Below are 15,243 nucleotides of genomic sequence, written 5' to 3'. Positions count from 1 at the left end.
CTTTTTTCCTTTTTTGAAAAATTTCACAGCAAGATTACAACTAAAAAGTACTTTTCCCTAATTAATTTCACAGCAAGATTACAACTAATCACACGCTCGAATACCGGAAAAATGTGAGAATAATTGACTGTCGTAGATCGCGCATTAATCTTTCTAAGCGAGAATTTCGTTTACGTAAATAAATCTGACAAAAATTTATTCTATTAGTAGCATCGTCAATCCAGTTAAGGAGCCTTTGTTAAAAAAGAGTAAAATACTAAATTGGCAGTATCGCATATTCACATTAACGTCAAGATAACGAGGAGATCGATAAAACTAACTTGACACGTAAACGGTAAAACCCACAAGAGTAACAGCCACGAGTAACAGATCCCGCACCAATTCCGCTCACAAGTCAGACTCATTTTCTCTCCACGTACCTTAATTCCCATTCTCTTCACTTTATCAACTCGGACAGAAAAACCTCTCTCACTAGGCGCGCACTAGCCATGGCCGCCCTCGAAACCAAACCCACCGCCAAAAGCAGCGACGACGAGTCGCCCATCGAGGAGGTACGTCTCACGGTGTCCAACTACGACGACCCAAGCCTCCCCGTTTGGACCTTCCGGACTTGGTTCCTGGGCCTAATCTCGTGCGCGCTCCTCTCCTTCCTCAACACCTTCTTCCAGTACCGGACCGAGCCGCTCGTCATCTCCATGATCTCGGTCCAGGTCGGGTCCCTCCCTATCGGGCGCTTAATGGCCAGCGCGCTTCCCACGACGACGTTTCGGATCCCCGGGTTCGGGGACAGACAGTTCTCGTTGAACCCGGGACCCTTCAACATAAAGGAGCACGTCCTCATCTCCATCTTCGCCAATGCAGGTTCTGCGTTTGGGAGCGGAGCAGCATATGCGATCGGCATCGTGGATATTATCAAGGCCTTTTATCGTCGAAAAATCTCCTTCTCCGCTAGTTGGATCCTTGTTATTACTACACAGGTGAGGTATGATTATATATGGTGATGAACGCGCGTGGCATAGCAATTAATGGCTAGGTGATTATCAATTTTTATCTGCTTATGCTCATATTTAAAAGTACAAAATAATTTTACAGTGTTAATTTTTTATATGATTTAACATATATATGGTTAAGTACTTGTTTTTCTAATAATTAGTAATTTATGCTATTACAAATTTACAACAGTAATCTTTAGTCTATAATTTTAAATCACTATTTATCCAATAAGTGAGGCATAACATTAATTTGAATTAGGAAGATATGATTAACACTTAAATTATCACTTAATAAAAAAAAAATGACAAATTTAATCATTTAATTAATATTTTAATACATGATCATTTTAATCTAAAAATATCATATTATTAAATTTACGATTTACGGCCTTAAATCTTTTGCATTTGGTGGATTGGGTACGTGCAGGTATTGGGATATGGGTGGGCTGGGATACTGAGGAAGTACGTGGTGGATCCTGCGCACATGTGGTGGCCGAGTAGTCTGGTTCAGGTCTCGTTGTTCAGGTAAATTTGATAATGAAAAACGGTGTCGTTGAATTAAAAAGATGGAAATGGATGACGTTCTTTTAGTAATCATAGTTAAGTTTAAGCTTTTAGTAATATTGAGCCATTCCATTGTGAAATGTCAATTTTATAACAATAAGAATAATCATAGTTTAAGCTTTTGAAATAATCATAGCAATAATTGTAGATTTAAATCCTAACTTTACTCTGCCTCGCTTTTAAAGTTTACTTTTGAGATAATTGGTTATTTTGGCACAAAGCTATCAAGCTATAATGTTGCCTTAGCTTGATGCATTAATTTAACAAAGACGACGAAGATGAGGACTGATAATCAACTGCCCTGTTTCTTTGACTAACTTTATACAGGGCTCTACATGAGAAAGACGACCGCCGCATGTCACGAGGGAAGTTCTTCCTGATTGCACTGATATGCAGCTTCTCCTGGTACCTAATGCCGGGCTACTTTTTTACCACTTTGTCAACCATTTCATGGGTCTGCTGGGCATTCCCAAAGTCCGTGACAGCCCAGCAGATTGGATCGGGCATGGATGGGCTCGGTCTTGGGTCTTTTTCCCTCGACTGGTCAGTCATTGCCTCATACCTTGGCAGCCCTCTCATCAGCCCCTTCTTTGCCATTGTCAATGTTGCTGCTGGCTATTTCCTAATCTTGTATGTGCTAATTCCAATATCCTACTGGGGAGTAAATCTGTACGATGCCAAGAATTTTCCAATCTTCTCCTCACATTTATTCACTGCCCAAGGACAGAAGTACAATGTTTCTGCCATTGTGAACGACAACTTCCAGCTGGACATTCCAGCATATGAAAAGCAGGGACACATTCACCTGAGTTCATTTTTTGCTCTCACATATGGTATTGGTTTTGCCGCCATCATATCTACCCTCACTCATGTGGCACTGTTTAACGGGAGGTAACTAATTAGCTCTGGAATTTAGTTCTCTTATTATATTTGATAAACCATAGAGTCATGGTCTGAATTCAGAATATCTAGGTTTGATACCATATTAAACCACCACTTATCGAGATAAGTAGTGATTTAACATAGTATCGTAACAAAAGTTCTGAATTCGAACCTTATCTTCATTATTGAATATTATTGATACAATATTCCTCGGCATCATAGTTCTATTGGAAGCACAGGCTGAAATGGGTGTTTTATCAGGGACATATACGAACAATTCCGAGCTTCATATGGTACTGGGAGGGAAGATATTCACACAAGACTAATGAGGAATTACAAGGACATACCCAACTGGTGGTTCTATGTGATGCTTGCGTTGTCCTTCATACTATCTCTAGCATTATGCATTTTCATGATCGATCAGGTCCAAATGCCATGGTGGGGACTCATCTTTGCGGCCGGACTTGCATTAACTTTCACTCTTCCAATCAGCATCATAACAGCCACAACAAATCAGGTAGCGAGTCAGTCCGAACAGCCATCCCCTTTTTATCAAACAGCTCGTTCTTCTGGATGATTGCAAGCCGAGCAGAAGTTGCACTTACTTGATATCAGCTTCTTTTTTTTTTTTGATTAAAAAAAAATGTCTTTATCAGTTATATAACTAGATTGCTCTTCCACTGTCAGTCACCAGGACTAAACATCATCACGGAATACATCATGGGTGTCATATTGCCAGGTAGACCAATAGCCAATGTCTGCTTCAAGACCTATGGGTATATAAGCATGGCACAGGCAGTTTCCTTTCTGAGTGATTTCAAGTTAGGCCATTACATGAAGATTCCACCGAGATCAATGTTCATTGCTCAGGTAAATACTCTGGAACACGCATTTTACTTGAAAGGAAATAATTAAAAGAGCAATACAAAACGTGCTCCATTGGGAGACATATCTTTAATCACATAAATTGGCATATATATGCAGTGTCCAGTCACGTCAGCAATTTTTTGGATTAGGTATTTTTGTGGGTCCCGCCTGAGAACCATTTTCTCTTATCCGACTCCATGGTGTCATTTCTTCCCTTCTCAATTCCCTTGGTATTGTGTAGAAAAAATGGAGCGTGTCCTACCACGGCCAAGGAGCGAGAGATGAATGAGTTCTTAAGCATCATGGGATTCCATTCCAGTCGGCAATTGGTTAGATGGAGTATCTTTGTGGATTCCACCTAAGAATCATTGTCTCCTATTCAACTCCAATAGTATCATTTCTCTCATTCTCAAATCCTTTGGTATTGCATAGAAAAAAATGGAGTTTGTCCCGCATCAGTAAGGAGCAGGAGACAAATGAGTTCTTAAGTACTAGGGAAATGATATTTGGGGGACGGAAAACCATCCCCCAACCAGCCCTTTTTAATAAAATAAATAAATATAATCAAAAAGTGTCCTTTGATGTGATATCAAATGACACTTTTCACATCAAATGACACTTTTTGATTATATTTGCTTTTTTTATGATAAAGGGCCTGCAAGGGAATAGTTTTCCGTCCACTGCATATCACTTCTCTAAGTACTATGGGGTCCTCTTCCGGTCAATTGCTTGGATCGGATATCTTTGCAAATCTCGCCTAAGAACCATTATCTCTTATTCTCGTATACATATGAATTTCATAGATTGATAATGTCATTCTAGTGTTTATTGTTAAATCACCACTTATTTTAAAATTTTATATTAATTGAAAGATGTAACTTTAATCATTTAATTAATATTTTAACACGTATTGAATTAGGAAGCAAGACCCCTCGATTCTTTGTCACACATGTCAAAATAATAACAGGAAACTCAATTGAATTTCAAACGTTATCTAACGCCTTAATTGCTATATAATTTCCTTTTTGCTGTGTTCCACAAAAGTTCGTAGGGACCATAATAGCGGGAACAATCAATCTTGCAGTGGCATGGTGGCTGCTGAACACCGTTGAGAACATATGCCAGGATGAATTACTACCTCCCAACAGTCCCTGGGAATGTCCTGGTGACCGTGTCTTCTTTGATGCATCTGTCATCTGGGGTTTGGTTGGGCCAAAACGAATTTTTGGCTCCCTTGGCAACTATTCGGCACTCAACTGGTTCTTCCTAATAGGTGCCTTGGGACCTCTCATGGTATGGCTGCTCCAGAAAGCTTTCCCCAGCCAGGAATGGATCTCACTGATTAACCTTCCAGTACTTCTCGGATCTACAGCAGCAATGCCACCTGCTACAAGTGTGAATTTCAATTGCTGGATTGTGGTTGGAACTATATTCAATTACTTCATTTTTAAATACAGAAAGAGTTGGTGGCAACGGTATAATTATGTTCTCTCGGCAGCCATGGATGCTGGGTTGGCTTTCATGGGGGTGCTTCTGTATTTCTCGCTTACCATGTGGGGCATCGGCATATCCTGGTGGGGTGTTGATAGTGGTGAAAGCTGTGATCTGGCTACGTGTCCTACTGCCAAAGGAATACTTGCTGATGGCTGCCCTGGGTCTTAATTCTCCTTCTACAAGGTACCTCTGCAGTTTGGTTTCGTAACACCATTGTCAAAAGGGTCTGTAAATATTAAGGTTTCTTTGATTAAGTACCACATTGATTAAGGCTCTTTGCATGGTTGTGATTAATTGAAGATCAGTAAACAAATTATGATGTCTCTTTTTTCTTTTTCTTGTTCTTTTTCTTTTTTCAATCGTTCTCTCCATATCGTCTATATAAATTGGAATCCTTGCTAGATAAATAAAAATAAATAATTAACAGAAACTGCAACTATAAAATACATAGTGGAAACTGGTATAGCCTATAGGGTATATACAATAGACTCATCATGTTTTTTTTTTTTAAGGGAAAGTGTAAAGATTTCATTAATAACACCCCAAGGGTAACGAAAGTACAGATTACAAATAACGGGGACTTAGCATAATACAAACGCCCCATAACAGTTACCCAAATCACAGATTATATCAACAGCTGCTACTAATAAGCTAAGCCTAGCCAACAGAAATGTGCCTCTACGTTGAGATATGAACCTCTACTTGCACTATGGAGTCGGTCACAAAACTGTGCTAAAAAGCAATGACCAGACTAAATCAACCCCAAAGCAAGCTGTTAAATACAATCTGTCCAAAGCAAAAAACACCCAAAGCAGGATCTGTCGTCGGAGGAAAAACCACCGGAGACGGCGCGTGTATTACCGAACAGCCCTTGCAACCGCCTAAAGCAAGAAAAACCCCCGGGCACCACCCTGCACGGCAAAGATACAAAACATGTCCATCACGCGCGGCCCAAGATACGAAGAACACCCTGGCGCGTGGAAGCCACGCGCCGGTCACCGCTGAGCTACCCAGCCGTAGAAGGCAGCGTCTGAACCAGAGGACGTCGATGAGCACAGCAAAGGGGCGCGTGTCGACTGGGGGGCTGTGGAACAGCGCAGATCTGGCTTTCAAAGGATGGAAAAAACTGTAAGCCAACCAAGATTACGCCAGCCACCGAAGCGACGGAATCTCCTCCTCCGACGCCTCTCTGAGATGTTTCCTGCTTACCGAATGAAACAAATAAAAAGACTAAAAAACTACCCAAACCTCCATAGTCCAAACGGACTAGGAGGACTAAAATCCAACACCGGACAAGTCCGGGGGATACAAAACTCCAGACAGCCCTAGTGGCTGGGAGACTAGCTCAAAAACCTCTCTAGCCCAAAAGGGCTAAGAGAAGAACCAAAACAAAACCGGAAGGAGGGAGGCAGCAGCTTGAAACGGAGGGAAGGTCAGAAGAGAGAAGAGGGAAGAGAAAAAAGGCTCTTCTTATGATTTAATAGACTCATCATGTTGTGTTCGCTATTAAGAATCTCTTTTAGGGACCTACAACAAAAAATAAAATAAAATAAAAAATCTCTTTTAGGGGCCCTGTTTGAGGCTTTATTAAAGGTCAGTTACTTTATTCTCATTTTCTACATATATCAGAGCTTCGTTTGGCCTCTTGGTACAGAGAAGAAATTAAAAATATAATAGAAAAGTCCCGAGTATGAAATTTTCTCTTTGGGCATTTAATGAAGTGGGTCATTCAATTCAACTTCCTCCTTAGCAAAGTGAAGATGCCGGATCTGGATCCCAATAATTTGATGTCGGAATTACAGCAAGTCGGGCAACAATTATGATTTTCTATGGAGTCCACATACTTCTTCAACAATTGGGTAGACTGCTCAAGATATATTCGAACAAATAGGTCTCATAAAAACTTACTTATATTTACTGTCCGAATTACTAGCAATCGAACGATACCAACAGATCATTTCCATTTCAGTTGAAATGGAGAAGAGCCGGTCCCTTGTATAACAATAAGCAAAATTGTCTAAAAAATTAAAATGACAATTTTACCCCTTATTTTATAAGGGACCAGCTCCTCTTCATTTCAATTGAAATGGAGAGAATCCATATTCTCGACAGCAAATTGCTGGAAATATCTATCCAAAGACGCTATATTAGAAAGGCTCATCAACAATAATCTCACGCATTGCGCAGGTACAAAACTAGTTGAAGTAGTATATTGGTAAAACGTCCCTTCATACCAGAGGGCTCACATTAAGCTGTAGTATTACCATTACCAGCACGCGTGCACAGGAAGAAAATGAACACAACTGCTCAACTTTATGCCACAAAAATCCCAAAGAAAATTGATCTCACAACCAGGACTTTGTGAGAACTATTAAGCACATGCAAACCCAAAAAAACAAAGGATCTCAGTGCCAAATCCTTTTGTAACATATCAAAGGAAGATCCATGAATAGTACATGATATTACTCATTGATCAAAGAAAGATCAATGAAAACCAAAAGGACACCACCAAATAACACAAACACGCATGTCTGCATTGCCTTTTCATTCTCTTCACAGAAATTAGCATATATAGTACCACAAGGGGAAGAACAAACCCCTTTAACTCCCCAAGTATAAAAGGTCCATAATCCCCCTATATATTAACCAGCTATCAACGAAAATTGTTACTTATCTCCCAGGGATTTTGAAGAAGGTGCAGCATATCTAGCGGAGAACCCACGTTGGGAGAGGTCCTCATCACCATCATCCCAGCCTTCATCAAAGTTCTGAGCATAACTTAAAGGGTCATACCTAAATCCGCCACCAACTTTACCCACACCTCTTCTTACTCTTTGTTGAGTCCATGGAAGCTTCAACTTGAGACACCCCCAGCATGAAAGCAACCCTTCTTTATCCGTGCTTCTTGGACATTTATTTTTCTCCATGACTGGGATAGCTAGCTTTTCGAAAAGAAACTTTCAAGCTTGGAAATTCAGATGAAATGAATTATCGTTCATGCAGGGTTGTGGGGCTTTTTCCTGTCTCTTCCTTTTTCTTTTGTTAAGGATTTATAGCGTGTGGTAGAGAAGATGGTACATATATATAAGATCAAATGGAATAATGTCTCTCCATTTTTAAGAAAAGGAGGACAGTGAAACACAAAAAGGAAGTGAGTGAAGGCAATGATTTATCGTTTTGGGTTTATTTTGGTTTGACAAGAGAATCTCCGCGAGCATGAGTATGGCTACCTTTGCACCAATTGGACAGCTAGCAGTCTACATCTTCCGGAACAAACCAACTGGGCACAGGACAAATGTGTAGCTATTGCTATCCAAATAAATGGATGAAAATATATATATATATATACTATCGATATTGTTAATTAATTATAGAGAACAGGATTTAAATGCTAATTCCAATTTTTTTTTATTACAGTTTTGGAGTGATCACATTTTACACTTACTGCGTGAGTGAAAATTACGGTTCTTGCACTTATTCCTAAAAGAAAAAAATTGATTTAAGAGTTCTTTCCTATTAGTTTGTTTGCCTTGGTTGTGGGTTGTGGCGTACGTGTGGGGGATAATCTGGGTTTGATCATGAAAGAGGAGTATTTGTTTGGTGGTGCATGTTGAGCCGGTGGCCGAGGAATTGGAAGTTTATAAAGAGAATATCCGTGCCATGCATCATCATCATCCTCTAGAGTTCACACGTGGCGTGGATTCTTGAGTCAAGCTATGTGGTTGAGAACGCTCATAGGCCTAACCGTCTCACGTACGATGGCTCATCCTTTGGCGAGGACCAGGGAGCACACTTTCGCCTCTTCCTTGCGCTCTCGGGTATATACGTTTTAGCAGCATTTTGGGTTGACGGGTCAAAGCATGAATTAGATTTAAAGACGTCTTTCTTTTTTGTTATTGCCATTAGCCAGGTTAAAGCAAACAGCACAAATGATTGGATTTTGATCCTCTATAATTCCATGCCCAAAAAATAGAGGCAGAGAAATTGTAGGTGGGCTATGAGAGAGAACCCCTGCCCGTATAAGAGCTCCCCCACCCGAACAAGTTGTTCGGACGGTGAATTCTTGCTCTGGCGAGAAGCCCCTTCTCACAACCTCCTACCTAAAGGAGGAGGAGCAAGAGTAATAATGGGTGTCTTCGATTGTAATAAATCCCGGTCCCAATGCAAATAACCAAGCTATGCACCCATATCACACCCAAGCTCTCGAATGATGAGTCAAAGAGAAGAACGGCTAAATGCACTCAAAAAACAAGGGTGAACTTTTTGTTTTCTCTTTTTATAAGATAATACAAGTTGATGTAGAGCACTGCTGTAAATCATTCTACCAGGAGGAGCAGGGTAAAGGAGGCAAAAATGTAAATCTTAAACATTCACTGTGAAATCAACGCGACAGCATGCACTTTGATTCTCCCTCAATTAACAATGCCGACCAGCAATAATTTACCTACTCTGTGATCTGTAACAAAGAACTCGACAATAAGCACACCAAGAACCTACCAAAAAACAAGCATGCGGAGAAACCATGCCACTACCGAGTTTAAACTCTAAAGTAGCAGTAGTTGTGTTAGAATTAGCACGCCATAAACAAAACAAAACACAAAGAAACAAATATGAACACAGGATAATGTATGTGCTTTGGCAATATTTACATAAAATGGCGGAGACAGGGTGAATATAAAAGCCCAAGTCAAAAGGAACCAATCCGGTGTAATGCTGACAAGAGCACAACTCACATGTTAGCGTGCGTAACTAGAATGAGTTCATCTTAAACAAATGATGTCAACATTAACATTAGAAGTTCAGTGGAAATAAAGACAAATAACCCACGTTGCTAATGTGACTTAAATTTCAACGTAGAACTTCATTAGTACTGGGTAATAAGGACGTGTGGAGTTGGGCAATGTTGCTTTTGTAGCTAATTTCACACGCCTCTATTGTACATCATTTGCAATAGCCCAAGAACTCATTTTGTGAATATTACCATGTTTTGAAAGCTTAACTACATGTTATTAAGCTATACCAAACTTCAATAAATATAAATTATAATGACCCGGGAAAAGCGTTAGTGACATCTGCGATATCACTCCAGAAAGACTAGTCTAATTGCAATTGGAGCTACCCTAGAATCACTTATAAAGCTCAGCATCACCTAATAAGGAACCAATGTAGAACTTAGCACCCATTAGCTCATTTATAATCCACTTACTCTGTGTGAGCAATTCATTTTTTCAATGTGAAATTAACTTTTTGAGGTATCACAATCTCCCCCACTCAAATCCCTAACGTTCTTGTCAAAACCCACAACATGTAGTGTCACTACCACATAGTATTACTAGGTTACTCTGATATCATTTATAACAACTTAGGGAAAGCGTTAGCTCCATTTGCGCTATCACTCCAAAATGACTAATCAAATTGCAATTGGAGTTCCCTAAAAATCACTTATAAAGCTTATAAACTAACTTTATGTGGTGTCACAATCATCCCCGCTCAAATCCCAGGAAACACGCTAGCCACATCTATAAAGCTCCAAAAGGACTTGTCAAGTTGCAATTAGGGCTCCCTAGAATCACTTATAAAACTCAATCTTACCTAGGAAGGAACCAATGTGGAACTTAGCATTCATAAACTCTTTTATAATTCATCCACTATATGTAGGCAATTCATCTTCTCAATGTGGGAGTAACTTTCTGGGGGTGTCACAATCTCTCCCACTCAAATCTCTGACGTCATTGTCAAAGCCCACGTCATGCAGATGCAATGCTTCAACACCACATGGTGTTATTAGGTTACTCCGATACCATTTATAACGAATTAGGGAAAGTGTTAGTTACATTTGCGTTATCACTCCAAAACAACTAGTCAAGTTGTAATTTGAGCTCTCTATAATTACTTATAAAGCCCATGAACTAACTTTCTATGTGTCACATACAATCTCCTTCGCTCAAATCCCAGGGAAAACTCTAGCCACATTTACGTTATCACTTCAAAATGATTAGTGAAGTTGTAATTGAAGCCCCATAAAATCACTTATAAAGCTCAGTCTCACCTAGTAAAAAATAAACATGAGATTTAGAACTCATAAGCATCTTTATAATCCACTCATTCAATATGAGCAATCTATCTTCTCAAAGTGGGACTAACTTTCTAAGGTGTCACAATCTTTACCACTCAAATCTCTGACATCCTCGTCAAAGCCCACGTCATGCAACACTTCAGCACCACATGGTGTTACTAGGTTGCTCGGATACCATTTATAACGACCCAGAAAAAGTGTTGGCTGTATTTGCACTATCACTAAAAATTGATTAGTCAAGTTGCAATTGGAGCTCCATAGAATCACTTATAAAGTTCAATCTCACCAAGTAAGGAACTAATGTGGGACTTAACACCCATGAACTTCTTTATAATCTACTCACTCCATGTGGGCAATTCATCTTCTTAATGTGTGACTAACTTTTTAGGTGTTACAATCTCCTCCACTCAAATCTTTGACGTCATTGTCAGGGCCCACGTCATGCAGTGCTTCCGTACCACATGGTGCTACTAGGTTACTCTAACATAACGACACAAGAAAAGTGCTAGCCACATATTCGCTCTTACTCTAAAAGGACTAGTCAAATTGCAATTTGAGCTCCTTAAAATCATCTAATAAGGAACCAATGTGAGGCTTAACACCCATGAACTTCTTTACAATTCACCTACTCCATATGGACAATTTATCTTTCTAATGTGAGACTAACTTTCTCAGGTGTCACACTAATAAACTCTACCAAGCATGGATGAAAATTAACACCGCTAGCAAACAAAATCGTCTCTAATTTGAAACTACAAAAGCTAAAAATAGACACTTAATCAGAATTGAGCTTTAGATGGATATTTCTTATAATATAGGATATCATCACCATGATCGTTTAACAAATAATGGATTCTGAGAAAAACTGATTGCTTCATATTTCTTGTTCATTTACACTCATTAGGCAAGCAAAATTATTCAAATCTGCATAACAAAGAATGCAAGGTCCTCTATAAGTTGGTATTTTGCTTTATAAAGCACTATGTACCCACATGGATGATTTTTACGACCAAAAAAGAAAGTGCAATAATATGCAACAAAAGCTAGGGTCCCTCAATGTATCAGATCACTGAATATCATAAATACAAATATTACTTGATACATTCTATCTTCAGGCAAAACTAATTAAACAAAGCTTTTAACAAGAGAAGGGAACATAACCAAGATATTCCTAATTAAATAAATCACAATACAAGGAGTGGCTACAACATGTTTGAGCAACAATTTCAGGCAAAACTAATTAAACAAAGCTTTTAACAAGAGAAGGGAACATAACCAAGATATTCCTAATTAAATAAATCACAATACAAGGAGTGGCTACAACATGTTTGAGCAACAATCATCCTAATAAACAAGTCATTTAATGTCATGGATATAAATAACCTTCAATTCAGAGTATCTTGAGGTAAACCAATCAAATACTCTTCTCTATGAAAAGTTAATGGAAAATCTACAAGATTCCTCAAATAAATAAAATCGCAATACTGTTGGAACCAATGATATATTTTAATAAAAAAACATCGTTATAAATTCTTGCGGTATAAGAGATTATTACTGCATGAATAGCAACTAAGGGGGTGATGCAACTTTCAGAAGTATGCATAACTCAGGCGGAAAAACAGAGAACACTTATATAAATGTTCGTGAGAGGTAGAAAGTATAACCCAAAGAGCAAATAGAGTGAAGGCAAGATCACATGACTATCTAACAAAATTGATTTTGGATTTTGCTCCTCCCAACAAAAAAAATTACAAACCAATGGACTTCAGAGTCTTAAGCAGTCATTAAGAGGCTAACAAAATCCAAGGGCATAAGTTACCAGTGACCAGACATCCAAGAGCAAAAGATGAAACGCATTACAGACTACATTCTGACTACCACCTGTTCTGCTGAACTTTTCTTCACAACTCCTCTGGAGCACAACTGATTCAGTAGCTCCAAAGCCTCCTTAGCCAAACCTTCGTTAGCTATGCCTTCAATAAGAATGGTGTATGAAGCTTCAGTAGGTTTACATCCTCTGGACACCATATAAGCCAAGAAATCAATCGCACGACTGGTTTGCTGAGCCTTACTGAGTCCCCACATGATAGAGTTGTAGGTAATAGCATTGGGCCTGACACCCAATCTTTCCAAGTCATGAAAAAACTTGATTGCTTCATCAATCTTTCCTTCTCTACTAAGCCCTCCTACAAGTGAAGAGTAGGTAATTACATCAGGTTTAAGACCCTTTCCTCGCATCTCATCCAAAAGTTCTATAGCTCGTGCTGTTTGCCCAACTTTTGAAAGTCCATCAATCACTGTATTATATGTGATTAAAACAGGAGAGCAACCCTTGCTACTTAGCTGATTAAGTATCTCGACTGCAACATCAACCTTCCCATCTTTGCATAATGCTGTGAGCAACGTATTGTAGGTCACAATATCAGGGTAACAGCCCCTAGACACCATTACATCCAGATACTCAATTGCTCTATCCATCTTCTTTTCTTGGCAAAACCCATGAAGCAATGGGTTATAACTCAAGGAATTTGGAGTACAACCATGCTTAGGCATCTTCTCCAAAATGTCAATTGCTCGACCGAGTAAACCCTTTCGGCACAAGAAATTTATCAAAATATTGAAAGTAACGACACTAGGAGAACACCCTTTGCGAAGCATCTCAGCTAGGAGTCTTTCAGCATCCATCCACCTCCCAGTGCTACACATGCTCCGCAAGATAATATTATGGGTAATTACATTGGGTTGGCAACCATATGATGGCATGTTATTCAAAAACTTGATTGCCTCATCCAACCTCCCTTCCTTACAAATTCCATTGATAAGAACATTGTAAGTAACCACATCAGGTTTGCATCCTTTATTCCTCATCTCATCTAGGAGTTTCATTGCTTGCCCAACCCCACTTTCCTTGCAAGTTGCCTCAATCAATATAGTATACGTAATCACATCTGGATAACACTCCCTTTGCAACTGCCAATCGAGAACTTCCATTGCTTGCTTCAGTTTCCCACTATCACACAAAGTTCGCAAAATCGTATTATATGTAACAACATCTGGAGCAATGCTCATTCTGTCCAGGACCCGTAAGGCATTGTCAATCTCCCCAGACTTGCAATACCCACTAATCAAAACATTGTAAGTTATAACATCAGGAACAGCTCCAGACTCCTCCAGAATGTCCATAACCCGAGTTGCCTTCCTAGTTTTACCCATCTTACAGAACCCACGGATCAGACTAGTGCAAGCGATAATATCCGGTATATCACCCCGATAAACCATGTCCTGGAGAAACTTAAACCCTTCTTCTAATTCCCCATTTCTAACCAACTTTCTTAGATGATTATTACCCTCAAATTCCTCAAAACTGTGCGAGGTGGTCGATGAGGACTCTGTGCCATTCAAATGCCCATGTGGGATTTGTTCACCATGTTGCAATCTACCATTTGAACCAAAATTCTCGACGTTGGAAACAGCAAACACACGAATCTTCCTTTGTTTCCGGGGCCCCTCAGGTTTTTTACCATGAATACCATCAGCAGAGAGGACAAAAACGTGAGCTTTGCAGCCCATATGGACTCTCGCTGAACTAAAGCTGGAACCAAAACTACCCCTAACCCTACCTCCAAAACTAGTAACACTTCTAGCGCCCTCCCTATGAAAATCTGAAAATGAGCAAAACCCTTCAGGGGTTTGCTTTGTGGGCACCATGAAATCCATAATTTTAACCTACTTGTATAGAACCAAAGACAAACAACCAAAAAGCATGCTTCAAAGAGATATATAAACTAAAACAGGCATTAAGAACTTATTTTCCCCGGTTGAGGGTTTTGAGGATAGAAAAAAGTCCTAATAGCCGTTCAAATGGGCTTTGGGAGAGAGAGAGAGAGAGAGCTCTTACTGAGAGAGTGTTTATGAGGATGAGGGAGTGCAGTGCCGGCGGGTTGCTTATCCGGTTTGTGTCGTTTTCTGGTTTCTGCAGGATGCGCGGGGGTGTATATTGTGGGGGGGTGAACTGGGACTTGTGGCTTGTGAGATGACCGAAGCCCGCTGAGAATTTTTTGAAGGCCCAAATTGGGGGAAGCCCAAGATGAAGGCCCTTCTCTTTAGATTTTTTTTTTTTTTTTTTTTTAACTTGGATATTTGATAAAGATAAATGCAGCACACACTCTCACTCCCACACATTTAAGTGCACACTTTCCGATTAAAGTGACAATAAAAATTATCATTTAATCCAAAATTCAATAGTAATCTATTCAAAATCTAATGATAATTTTCATTGTCACATCAAATAATGCACTTGATTACTTGAAAGTATGTGTAACATTTCTCTAAAAGCCATATCAATGTCAAAGCTGTAATAATTGAAAT

At 39.4% G+C, this 15,243-nt stretch overlaps 2 protein-coding genes and 1 long non-coding RNA gene across 3 annotated transcripts; 1 reads left to right on the top strand and 2 right to left on the bottom strand.

Moving 5' to 3' along the window:
• The first annotated feature begins 488 nt into the window (after positions 1–488).
• On the top strand, positions 489–4,967 carry LOC133871791 (oligopeptide transporter 2-like). The gene is made up of 6 exons (XM_062309208.1): positions 489–977; positions 1,420–1,517; positions 1,884–2,447; positions 2,700–2,955; positions 3,126–3,308; positions 4,350–4,967. The coding sequence occupies exons 1-6, from the start codon at positions 489–491 to the stop codon at positions 4,965–4,967; spliced, it is 2,208 nt and encodes a 735-aa protein (XP_062165192.1).
• A 4,082-nt stretch (positions 4,968–9,049) lies between these two features.
• Positions 9,050–14,832, bottom strand: LOC133871360 (uncharacterized). Its single transcript, XR_009900848.1, has 2 exons — positions 14,774–14,832; positions 9,050–9,255 (listed from the first exon to the last, which is right to left on the bottom strand). It is a non-coding gene; the product is annotated as an uncharacterized LOC133871360 (long non-coding RNA).
• Positions 12,573–14,869, bottom strand: LOC133871359 (pentatricopeptide repeat-containing protein At1g09900). Its single transcript, XM_062308799.1, has one exon. It carries the CDS (start codon positions 14,590–14,592, stop codon positions 12,739–12,741), a length of 1,854 nt encoding a protein of 617 aa, XP_062164783.1. The 5' UTR covers positions 14,593–14,869; the 3' UTR covers positions 12,573–12,738.
• Positions 14,870–15,243: the final 374 nt, after the last annotated feature.

This window comes from Alnus glutinosa, chromosome 6, assembly GCF_958979055.1.
Source record: "Alnus glutinosa chromosome 6, dhAlnGlut1.1, whole genome shotgun sequence".
Classification (NCBI taxonomy): Eukaryota; Viridiplantae; Streptophyta; class Magnoliopsida; order Fagales; family Betulaceae; genus Alnus; species Alnus glutinosa.
Note: the sequence above shows the minus strand (reverse complement) of the source record. Positions and strands in the feature narration are given on the sequence as shown.

Excerpts from the sequence above, each read along its gene's own strand:
- LOC133871791 (XM_062309208.1), top strand. The coding sequence starts at position 489 with ATGGCCGCCCTCGAAACCAAACCCACCGCCAAAAGCAGCGACGACGAG. Across the intron at positions 978-1,419 it reads TCCTTGTTATTACTACACAG|GTATTGGGATATGGGTGGGC; the intron begins GTGAGGTATGAT and ends GGGTACGTGCAG. Across the intron at positions 2,448-2,699 it reads GTGGCACTGTTTAACGGGAG|GGACATATACGAACAATTCC; the intron begins GTAACTAATTAG and ends GTGTTTTATCAG.
- LOC133871359 (XM_062308799.1), bottom strand. The coding sequence starts at position 14,592 with ATGGATTTCATGGTGCCCACAAAGCAAACCCCTGAAGGGTTTTGCTCA.